Source organism: Tetrao urogallus, assembly GCF_951394365.1.
Source record: "Tetrao urogallus genome assembly, chromosome: 1".
NCBI classification, from domain to species: domain Eukaryota; kingdom Metazoa; phylum Chordata; class Aves; order Galliformes; family Phasianidae; genus Tetrao; species Tetrao urogallus.
In genome coordinates, this window is record NC_136813.1 from 181,960,852 (window position 1) to 181,973,553 (window position 12,702).

A 12,702-nucleotide genomic window follows, 5' to 3' on the forward strand; every position below is an offset into this window, starting at 1 on the left:
CCCTTATACAGAGTAGGGATTATTGACACTCAAAACACAAACATTTTGCCTAGAATACTTAATTGCAGACATACTTATTCAGTACCAATAGTGTTACCTCCCACAACACGGAAATTAATTTCCCATTTAGAACACAAGGATGTAGTGAATATATATGGATGTCTTATGGTTTATAACCTTTTACACACATTTTTGCAATTGTACACACTTTCCAAACTTACCTCCTCTATGGATAATCAAAGAAGTTTCACTTCCAACAGGACATTCCTTAAGTATATCCACTACTTCTGCATGGCTCAGGTTCTGTACATTCTGCTGGTTGATCTCAACAATGAGGTCACCTTCACACAAACCAGGACATCCCTGAATGTCTAGAATTTGCTTCACCCTCTGTCCTGTAGGACTGTCTGCTATAGTGAAGCCAAAGCCCTGGGCCCCTTTCACAATGGTTAAGGTCATAAGTTCAGCTTGGGTGGCCCCAGAAGAAGCCATTGATACATTATCATCATGGGCAGGTGGTGGGAATGTGCTATCAAGCTGACTATCTGCTGGAATGGAGTGCAAGGAGTGTGGTGGTCGATCTGTTACGTCTGGAACAGACTGAGAAGTCCTAGAAATGTATTCCAAATAAGTTTCATAGTTATGTCTTCCATTTACCACTACCGGAGGCCTCTCCATTACTGCAAGGGGTGGCACCATGCTGTTGGCAGGATCTTCAGGATCAAAGGGCAAAGGGTATCCACGACATAGCACCAAGTTGACACTCTGACCAATAGGAACAGACTGGAAGAGTTTGACTACATCTGCGTGAGTATGTCCAAGGACACAAACTTCATTAATATAGACAATCACATCACCTAGAAAGAGAAGAAGAGAGCGACAATTAGAGAAAACTTCAGTAACTGTACGCTGTACAATTTTTTTTTAATGAGATAGATCTCTATTAAAAAAATACAATAGATTAGACCAACATGTTGACTCAAACAGAGGAGACAAAAAATTAGTTTGTCTACCAACAAATGTAATACAGGTAGACAACGGTAGTACTATTTCTTTTCCGTGGTAGCTCACAGCTGGAGAATTAAGCTAGATTCAGGAATATACCTTTTCTTAACATTTCTTTCCTATTTTTCTACTCCTTTCAGTGTACTCCACAGATGACTTTTTTTTAAGATACAGTGGTAGCTTATTTGGAGGGCTTGTTATTAAGAAATGTTATTGTTTGTTGAAGAATAAAAGAAGAAAGGAAATAGTACGTACTTGTGGACATGAGAATCAATGAATAGAGGTGGAAGGCTCAGCTAACGTGATTGAAGAAGTACCTTTTTTATTGGACATGATATTGACAGTTTTCTATTAAATGTTGTTGCTATCAAACATCCAGAACTACTACAGTCACTTTCAATTCTAGGCAGGAACTAAACTGAGCCTCGCATATTGAAGAAAAGTTCAGTGGTATTTTTCTGTAGCTGCGATGGTTCAAGCATGATGACAGGACAAATTTGGTACGTAGGTAAATAGCTTTTTATTAGACAGACTGTTACAGTTGAAGGAATCTAGACAAACACCAGAAAGACAGTTTAAGATTTCTAAATTTCCAACTAAATCAGCTTGTCAAATGAAAATAAAGGTGTTACTTTTATGTTCAGAATCTTGTACAGAACTAGCAGTCAGAACATTATGCATGGAAGCAGAATGCTTCAAATCAACAGGCTATTTGTGGGCTATTTGCTCCTCTACCAATCATATTTTTTTAAGGAAATTTCAGAAAGAGATTTGCTTTCCTTCTTATTGTTAGAATGGATACATGTATTAATATTCATAAATAATTTTAAGGTAATGTTACAGTATGCATTAAAATAAAAATAAGTGATTTGTAAAAACAATATTCAGAATAGTTTGTTGACCACAGCTGGCTTGCACTTTAGTGAAACAACAATAGGTAGGTTTGGTTAGAGAACTCTGCAAGTTGAACTATTTTTTTTTTAAATCCTGTTATTACCCTACCATTAATTAGGAAGAAAAAATCATTTATACAGACAACATGATGAGGTGTCTACAAGGTATACAGTTCAATAATTGACTTTTCACAACATATTGCTTTATAATGATATTTCAAAACTCAGCAATAAAATGAGAATTATTTGGGGAGGAAGAGGCAGCTTGTGTGGAATTGCTTTGAGTATATTTGTGAAATTACATCTTTCAAGTGCTTAAATCAAAAGATCTAATCAAGCAAACTGAGGAAAAAAGAGCATCATCAAGATGCCAGTGCAGGAAAAGGCAAAGATTGTTTATATGTGAAAATGAAATGGTCAATTCCCACACAGTCAGGCTATCCAACAGCTGACAGTAATTAATTGCTTATGCACAAACTGTGATATGTTGAAAGATTTCTTCAGAGAGCGTTCAGGGAAAAAATGTGAACAGAATTTGTTAAAGTACTTGTGAATAATATTCACAAATAATAGGAGCCACAAATACAGTCTTAAATGCGTCATAAATAGATTTCAAGCTATAAGCAAAAGCAGTATGTTCATCTCATAGGTAGTGCAGAAGGAGCTCCAATACTTCAGTCTTAAGCAGCTGATGCTATAAAAACAGTTTTTGAAAGTCAATATATTAAAGAGAGAAAGAATTTGCTGTATGACATTATAGTGGCAGCAGCTGCAATTCACTGTGATTTGATCATGCCCTGCTATAGAAAGATCTTACCTGCACTCTCATCCCTGGCTTCCACATTAGCAGCGAGGCTGACATTGCTCATAATAGGATGGATACTGTTGAACTGAGACCTCTTCAATACATGCTCCTACTGCAGTAGCTTATGCCTTCATTGTACCCTTGTAACTTTCTAATCCATGCAGTCTTTATTTCCCTGAGTGCTGGCAATGCAGATATGTAGTGGGAGGAGAGCAATCTGTTCATCCTCTCTTGCAACACTTAAGCAGAGGGTGCAAAAGGATCAAAGCATTATTTGTGCAGGGCAGGGAAACCTTGTCTGCTTCACTTTATATATTTGTACAGCATTGGCTGTGTTTTAAAACTTAAAACAAGATGTTTTTCAGAAATCAGGAGATTAGATAAGCTAAGTGACATAACAGTAGCTATCCGGTGAAATTAGCCAGTCCACAAAAAGCATGCTAAGATGCTAACATCATGCTAAGATTAATACAGCTGAAGTCAACCCTTCTGCCCGTCACTGAAAAGGCAGAAATGAACATTCAGAGGTTTTGGGTAAGAACTACTCAAAATAATGAAGCTATTATCCCTCACAAAGTATTATGAAGTTTTATCCCTCACAAATTCTTCAACATTTCCTCTATCAACATTTTAAAATATTCTTATGCTTTCTGAGGTTTAATGTGAACAGTGTATCTAGGGCACACTCTGAAGCCATAACTCACAGTTGATCTGTTTGAGACCCATAATGTTATATTGTCATATGGTGAACATATGGCTGAAGGTTAAAAGGGATGAGGAGAAAGGCATGAGTTACCAAGTTCAATTCATGGTGAAGCTGCAGTGGTGTTAGCCTGGGAAGAAGTTTCAGATCGTGAGATCTGAAGAAGGATTAAAAGGGGTTAATTTCAGAAATTGTTCAAATATATCTCTGGATTGTAGGAGTTTTTCTCCAGCCTAACTCAGTTGCCAGGCTGAGAATTTTTTATTACTGACACAGAAAGAAATACCCAGCATTTGGTAGGAAGAGAGAGATAAGTTAAGAGCATTACAGAGACGGTGCCATATTAATGCAGAGTTCAAAACCTCTCTACTTTAGGAAAATTTCCTGAAAGGTTCCTGTAGCATCTTCATGGACAGTTACCTCCTGCTGCTTCTAATAATAATGGATGCATATGGACAAGCATAATTGCTATCCCCTTTATAATTCCTGCATGAGTATTTTAGCAAGACAGTCTGCCTCCAGTAATCACAGTTCCACAGTGAGTGGGTCCCCTCAAACTTCTGCAGAATGTTTAAATTTAGCATTGTACTTTGGCTTTTAGAACTAAATGTACTAAACTGACTAGAGTTTGTTTCCACAGCCAAAGACTGGCAGAGGTTTGATGGGACATCAGGGTCCATCTGGCCCAATTCATGCCCCAGCATGGACACCCAGAGCAGCGTGCCCAGGGTCATGGCCATGTGGTTTTTGAAGATCATCAAGGAGACCTCACAGCCTCTCAGCAGCCTGTGCCACTGCTTCATTACCCACACAACACAGAAGTGCTTCCTCATGTCTAGATGGAACTTCCTGTGTTCCCATTTGTGCCCACGGCATCCTGTCCTGGCACTCAGCAGCTATGAGAAGAGCCCGGCTCCGTCCTCTTTGCATCCTTCCCTCGGGTACTGTAGACACTGATGAGATCCCACCGTGTATTTTCTTCTCTAGATTAGACATTTCTGCACATCAGTGTCCCCCCCATGATGTCTTCTCCCACATTTCCCCAACATTTAAGAACTCTGCACATGCACTACCAATCCTATCTGACTTCAGGGATAAAAGAGACAAGGCTGCCATGCAGAATAGGCAATTGAATGGCACTCTCTTGATGAAGTGACAGCTTTGCTACCCAGGAGAGTGGGCAAAAAATATTCTGTCCTTCATCTCAAACACCTGCACCATCACAAGAACAGATCCCACTTTCCAGTAGTCAACATCCCAATTCAGTATTGAGTGAAACAATGCTAGAGGATACTGCTGGCAACCAAATTTGTCAAAATGCGTTGTTTCCTCTGCCTTATTCAGGCTCTTGCATTTGACAGACAAGCTTAGGATCGTAGGTTTGAACCTAGTTCCCTGCTGTCAAATACAATGAAGTACATTAGACCTGGTGAAATTCTATGCCTTGTTCACAGGCATATCCATCACAGTCTAGAATATTTCACTTTGACTAGCTTGTTTTCCTTTTAAAGTTTCATGATTATTAATTATTTTTTCCTGTAATATAAATGGAATCAATTGCTGATTTCTTGCTTAAATGTTCTGTTATCTATATATCTTAAAGCAATCAATCAAACAAAAATCCAGGCGTAAACTATCATTATCATTCATTAGCCTGGTGACTAACAAAGAAATCTGTGAGCTTTGACACCCCCTTAATGACAGATTACTACTTACATTCCTGTCCTTTATAACATTACAGAGTCAAATCAGAATATGGAGACCTGTTATTAACTCTGCAAAAATAATTCTTTTCACTCATGGAGTGCTTGATCCAAATTCAATCTGTGAGGTTTTTTTTTTGACATCTGTAAATTTCTTGCCATTACTGTTTCTTGCACATTCAGACCCCTAACTGGAGTTTTTATGGTACCTCAGTGAACTGAACCGCTTCCTGTAAGGCCCGTCTCATTGGTACTCAGACTTCTTTCTACTTCCATGTCCAAACTCAAAGAAAAGAAGGCACATTAGGTCTTTGTTGTTAACTGATGACCTCATTCACAATCTAGAAGAAACTCTGTGATTTGGTGGGGGCAGAGGCAGCCCTGCTCTCCCCACATAGCCAGCACAGTCTACAGCAATGGAGCTGAAAACAGCCCACAGTTTGGCAAGTCAGTGTAGGAGCACAGGAAGAACCAGCTCTGTGAGACTCAGGATGCTTTATTTTTTTTCTTCCTTTTCTGCATTTATATCTTTTGTAACAACTACTAACTTCTGTATTACTCATTTCTACCTGTATTTCTCAACCATACACTTCAAAGTCTGCATGTGCATATATTGCATGAACTTCAGAACCAACAAAATATAAGGTGAACAATGTGATGACTTCATTGCTGAAGTTCTTCCTACACCTGCCCACCTACGTTATGTACTGCTATTGCTAGCTGCTTCTGTCACTTCCTAGCAGTGACCTTGTCTTCTGTTTTTGCAAAGTACTGCAATACTGCTGGCAAAGTAGCCTATTACTAATAAATTCCGAGCTGCTGACATGTTTCCAGCACTGAGACACAAAATGTCACGGTAATTCCAATAACAGCACATGTGACTGATGGTCATGGAAGAGGAGAAGACTCCTCAGAAACGAGAAGTTTTTGTACGTGCACATACATCTACCAGCAGCAGCACAAAGAAGGAAGCAGCACATAAGGGCCAGCTGGTTAAACAGTAAAGACCAAATTATATTCTGAAACTTCAAGCCTCAGCTTCACTTCCCTTTCCATAGGTGTTAATTCAGTGTGTGAATAATTTCTGTTATCAGTGGGTACAGTCAATTGTTAGAACACGAGATTTTGAAAGGCTCTATGTAAACAGAATTTCTGTTTTCTTTTACTGTGACCTCCCAGAGAACCCTTTAACATCAACTCAGCTCTAAATACTCACACTGTAGTAGCGTAAGTGTTATAAATGGAAGATAAAACCTGGGACTCTGCAATCAGTGGTAGCCTATTTTTTTTTTTTTTTTTAAAGTGGACCTACTTTTTGCTAATTTTAATCACATAATTATCCCTGTTTTGAAAATAAAAATTACTGAATTGTAATCACTTCTTAAAGAAGACTGCAGCATGAAGTGGCTACTGCATATTAATACCGAAGTAGTTAAAATACCTGCCAAGGAAATACTCACTTCTTTTAAGGAGGCCTATTTAACTGCTAAAACTTAGCGAGAGTGTGGAGATGTGCATTCTCATCATAGCCACAGCCACAAACTGGAAGAGGGCTATACATTTAAAACTGACCACTCTGTCGTTGGCTCTGTAACAATTTTATTTCATAGATAATACTGAAACGAAGAGGGCTGCTGGGACACACGATGGTCAGCTGCTTGCAGCTCAGAAATAATTTCAGGACAACTTGCTGGTGTGTGAGCATGCTGAACAGCCCATTAAAATATATCTTTTTAGATTGGCAGAGAAGGGCTATTTCCTGGTCTTCATCTTTTACAGAAAGTTTTACCCATGTGCTGACAAACAGCGAAGCTGACAGGTCACTGCCTTACAAATATCTGCCACTCACTCACTGGGCTCTCAGAAATGAGGTTTGCAGGAAAAATCAGAGCATAATACAAATAATTAGTTATTAAATCTGGCAAAAATGAAATAAAAATGTTTTTCTGTGCATTCAGGCCCTCAGACATGGTCAGAAAGCCCTGACTTTTCCTCTTAATGAAACCTGAGCAATAGAGGCAAACAGCTGCTTATCACATTTTCAAGTCAGCAGTTCTACAAAGGATCACTGCACAAGTGCATAACTCCATCCCTGCCATAGGAAGGACTGACGTGTGAGTCAGAATAAACCTTACTGCCCTTGTTCAGAACTTTGCTTCCTCTTCAAGGGGGAAGATTTAACACAGACATGACTGCAACTGTGCCTGAGACCCAGATCTGTTGAGTAAGCAGGTGCCATTTTTATCAAATCAAATTTTCAGAACCTCTTTTAATTCTGCTCTGACCCAATGCACATGCCTAATTAAAAAGCTGTCTATTCAAAATTTTTGTGCTTAACCAGCATGCATCATGTAATTACACTCAGCCAGATGTGGATTAGTGGAAGAAACTATTTACATTTCTGTTTGTACTTTGCATACAGTGGTAAAAGCTATTTAAATAGAAGCATTTAATTTTTTATTTTATTTTATTTTTGGGGGAAAGAAATAAAACACATTCAAAAAAAAAAATCTAAAGACCTCAATTATTTGCTGATCCAGTGTAAATACCACAGAATAAAATGAAAGTAAGTAAGTAGCAAAAGAATACTTGAATGTTGCTCGTAAAGTGCTAAAGAGCAGCAGATTCTCATCTGAGCTAAACAATTTCTCACTTCTTCAAGCATCTGAAAGCATTTTAAACAGCTACTTTCCAAAAAATCGTAATTGTCTTAGTTTCAGCTGGGACAAAACTGTTTTTTTGGAGTGTTTGATATGATGGTTTGATTCTGGAAGGAAAACAATGTTGATAACAGACTGATGTTTATATTTGCTGCTAAGCAGCGCTGTAGAGAGCCAAGCCATCCTCAGTGAAGGGCCCAAGGAGCTGGGAGGGAACAGAATTAGGATTCATACTGGCCAAAGGAATATTCGATACCACGTGACATCAAGCAGAAGGCTCAAGGGAGGAAGTTTATTTCACTCTTCCCCTGTTCAGAGGTCAGTTGGGCATCAGTTGAGAGGTGGTGAGCAATTGCTTGTGCATCACTTGTTACATACCTTCCTATACATTTACATGTATACAAATAGGCATAATTATTCTCCTTTTCCTTTTCTCTATCTTAGTAAATAGTTTTATCTCAACCCACGAGTTCTACAATTTTTTCCCTCTATTCTCTCCCCCATCTCACTGGGAAGGGAGGAGTGAGTGAATGACTGTGTGCTTCTCAGCCACCTGCCAGGTTAAACCACAACAGTAATTATTCCAAAGATGATAAGTAATTTGGACACAAGACCACATTAAAAAAAAATAAGTCAAATTTCCAAGGCAGCCTTTTATTTACAAATTATATAAGCCTATTGTATCTAGGTTTTGCTTGCAAGAACCAGTTTCTCATCTTGAAACTCCTGGTGTGAATGAACTGAATTACAAAACACTAGTGGATCTGAAGAGCAAGATAAAAAATGCATGCCACGTTTGCATAGTTATTTGGGAACACTTTGAAAGGTGTCACCGTGCAGAGGCTCATGCAAAAATCAAGTCCTTTTTTTCTTTAGAAAAAGAAGGTCAGAATTTTCAACACATTTTCTTTTGTACACACAACATTTTATTTCCATACTCAGAGCATCACATTTATCTAGGTAATGGCTCCCAGGAGGGGGGAAGTAGGCCCGTGAGCCTCCCAACAGCCTAAAGGCATTGGCTATGGTAGAGCATGATGTAAATACTGAGCAGTGCTTCCCTGCTGGGAAGCAGGCAGTGCCTCCTGTTCCCGGTGAAGGGCATTTTCTGCATATGTAAGAATGTCTTTATATGCTGAAATATATATGAAGCTGAGTGCTTTTAGGAACAGGCAATGAGGTTTGATTTTGATCTTCAATTGTGACTTTCAATACTGTTTGCTCAATACTCCATTTTTCTTGATCCACTCACAGTGCTTATCCAGATGCCTAACTTCAGCTGCTAGTGCAGACCTCCTGATTTTGCTATCAGGTTTAAAGCTAAGATTAAAAGGTGTGATGTGCTTTTTGTGCCATCACTCAGGTCTCTGTTCTGCTGACCACAGCACCTGCTGGCATTCAGCACTTGTGGAAATCAGGTGCTTGTTTCAGAGTCAAATTGTGGCTGTGAAACCAATAGGAACCTAGACTGAAAGTGCTGCCTTAATGTGTTTTTTAGCAAGGTCAGTCATTATGATATGTCCAAGTACTTCCCATAAGAAATGTTTACAATTACTGTTGTCCCGGGCACTGCTATTAACACCACTAAATCACTTTCAAAATTTATGCTGAAGAACTTGTCTCTGGCTAAACATCTCGTGCCACTCATAATGAACTGTCTGATCATTCATTGCCACCTCCTTGGCATTAAAGCATCTACTGTGTTGCCAAACTAGAAATTTAGAGTATCTATGTGCGTATGTATGTGTTTGAATATACATAAAAGGAAATCCTCAAATCTTGCTGCATCTTGGAGGCACAAGGTTGGCACCCTGAAACCACCACAGACAAATGCTTCAAAAAAAGTCTGGATTACTGCAGGTTAATGTTTTTATACAACTTCAAGGACAGGAAGTATTATATTTATATTAAAAAGAATTTACATTTTTCAAATCAGTAAAATAATTCCCAGTGAAATATATGTATTTTAACTACTAGCCTACTACCTGTGAGTACCTCATTATATTTAATATGGAGTCATCTATGATTACCAATTCATTAACAAATATCTTCTTCAAATGTAAGTCTAGTATGAGAGTCCCTTCTTACTCAAGAGTTTTACAAACTCTTTTCAATCTTTAATTATGTTTATCTCATGTATTATCTCTATTTTCTTTCTTTCTTTCTTTTTTTTTTTTTTTAATAGTAAAATCATGAACAGAATTACTTCTACTACAGAGAACTTTTAACATCATTTCTATACCAGGAAGGCTACACAATAGTTTCTTAGGAATGTATAAACATATTATTTTAAAATTGTGTATTAAAGAGCAATAGAGGAATTCCTTTTTTTCAGGCTTTATGGTAATTTTTCCAGGCTAATAGAGGGTAATCAATTATCTAACTGACCTTCCTTCCAAGCAAATGTTATCTGAATATCTCTGGAGCCTCTTTCACTACCAATCACTCATTTTCAAGGACAGTATATTTTTATTCCTTGCAAAACAGTTTAACATCTTCACTACAGATTAATTTCTCCTTTGTTTTTCAGCCTATTCCTGAACACTACCCTGAATCTAAATTACAGCTTGCTTAATAATTTATTGGTGAGATGGAGGAAATCATCAAAAAAAATCCCACTTACCACATTATTTAAAACACACCTGCTTTATAAAAAAACTGAAATTCCAGCCTACCATTGGTTAGACAAAGGTCAATTTTCACTGCTGCAGTTGCAGGGCTAAGAAACACATTCTCCTTTTATGAAGATTATCCAACATCCCAGCATTTATTCTGCCTCCTCATATGTCTTGTTTGCCTTCTCTATGTTCAGCTTTGGCTTATTAGCTTTCTGAGAAGGAGACTAGAATATTCAGTATTCCTGTAAAGTTTGTAGCACTGTAGAGATACATTTTTGTGTGGCTTCCCTTCTCCTGTAGTAAATACTTGAACATCAGTAACACCACTGCAGGGTAAATATTCTTTAATTTTCCACTGAGAAGAAAGGATTCAGCTTAATGGCTGGAATCTAACTCTTTCAGCAATGGAGCTGTGTTATGGATATACCAGTAAGTGTTCAACAGACAAATCTCAGATTATATAAATAAAGGACATTCAGTGTATAACAACTCACTCCCTTCCTCTTTAGAAAAGCATTAATTTTCTACGTTTAAATTTATTGTTAATTAGCTAATGAGCAAATGTAAATTAAAATAAGTTATTAAGAATGACTGTCATCCCATATCAGACTTCTCTATTTGTCCATACCGAAAAAGCAGTCTCAGTATGCTTGCCATCTCCTAGTGTTCTCACTGAGAATCATCCCATGGGTGGCCTTTAGTTAAAAAGCCCTTCTCAAAATGTACATTATATTAAACCTTTCCTTGAAAGATTATCACTTATTTACATATGCTTCCATACAGTATTTCCACCCTGCTCCTGAGAAAGTAGATGCCTCCACCTCTCCTGAGCATGTACTGCTTCATAGAATTATAGAACAAGTAAGGTTGGGAAAGACCTCTAAGATCATCTAGTCTAACCATCATGCCCACTAATCATGCCCCTCAGCAACACATCTCCATGTTTCCAAGGACAGTAGCTCCACCACCTCCCTGGGCAGCCTGTTTCAATGACTCACCACTCTTCTGGAGAATAAATTGTTCATAATAACCAACCTGAACCTCCCCTGGTGCAACTTGAGGCCATTCTTTCTCGTCCTATCGCTGTTACTAGGGAGAAGAAGCCAATCCCCACCTCGTCACAACCTCCTTTTAGGCAGCTGTAGAGAACAAAAAGGTCTTCCACATCCATCAGAAACAACACAAGTTGTGGCCAATTGGAGGTTGTAGCCACAGTGACAAGCTTGGAAAATTTAGCTCAAGCTTATTTTGTACACAACTTACACTTATCTGGGCAACCTACGAAGATGGTGAGAAATGAGATGGCCAATTGGCATATTTCCTTTTAAGAACTATCTGTTGCATGAAAAAGTGCATGGAGAAGCATAGAAGAGAAACACATGCAGGAATGCAGCATGTCACAGACAGGAGATAATTATGGAGAAGCAATGGATGAGAGTATACACAATATGATAGAAGGATGGAAAGACCAGGAAGATCTGGAGATACAAATGTCAGCAGCAGAATGCTAGAGAAAGGTAGAAGGAAACAGACTTGCGCTTGGTGCTCTGCTCTTCCCTGTCTCTAAAAATGATTTCCTAACTACCTTACTGACTGTGTTTGTGCCTTGAATATGCTGGCGAATCTTTCTCACAGAAGGAATGTTTTAAAAATTGATAGTAATTTGTATCAAAGCTACATTTGTTCTTTCTGCTTCTTATAACAGTTCAAGTATGAAATTGTTAATTTTTAAGGTTTGCACGTGGACACTGCTCACACAGATGCCCTGTCAGAAAGCAATTTCCAGACAAAATTCACAGTAAGGTGACAGCTGCAATTATTAGTCATTTTTAGATGTACAGTGAAAAGTTATTGATTCTGATAGGTATTATAGTCCCAAGAAACTCACCCAAGGTTAAAATAAAATATCCAAACAACCCTAGGTACAACAATAAAAGACTCCTTGTCTATTTTAATTCTTTCTGCATTTAGTATAATCAAGAAATTGAAGGTTCATGAAAATAAACCCCAAATTGTCTTCATGAATCAGTCAAATCAAATCCAGATCTGCTGACAATGGCAAGGGAGACATCACTATAAATAACTGTGTCCTACCAGCAAAGTTCAGCATAGCTGAGTGAATGAATTCTGCATTTATTTAACTTAGTGTGCTTTGATTTCACAGGGTTTACAATGGATACTTCTACAGCAGGAAAAAATGTGTCCTTGTTCATAGGACAATAAACCAAATTGTAAAATCTATTACACTTTTACGACAATTGAAAACAATGAACAAAACAGTGTAATTACAAAATATCACACTTACATTTCTTTTC

At 38.0% G+C, this 12,702-nt stretch overlaps 1 protein-coding gene across 3 annotated transcripts in view; it reads right to left on the reverse strand.

Annotated features, from left to right (window-relative positions):
* Positions 1 to 12,702, reverse strand: part of MAGI2 (membrane associated guanylate kinase, WW and PDZ domain containing 2) — a gene marked incomplete at both ends in the record, with an annotated part of 716,521 nt that overhangs the window by 111,187 nt on the left and 592,632 nt on the right. For all 3 annotated transcript variants that reach the window (XM_079534500.1, XM_079534499.1, XM_079534498.1), the window contains one exon: positions 222 to 857. In XM_079534500.1, coding sequence (XP_079390626.1) covers positions 222 to 857 — 636 coding nt within the window. The remainder of the gene's footprint in view (positions 1 to 221; positions 858 to 12,702) is intronic.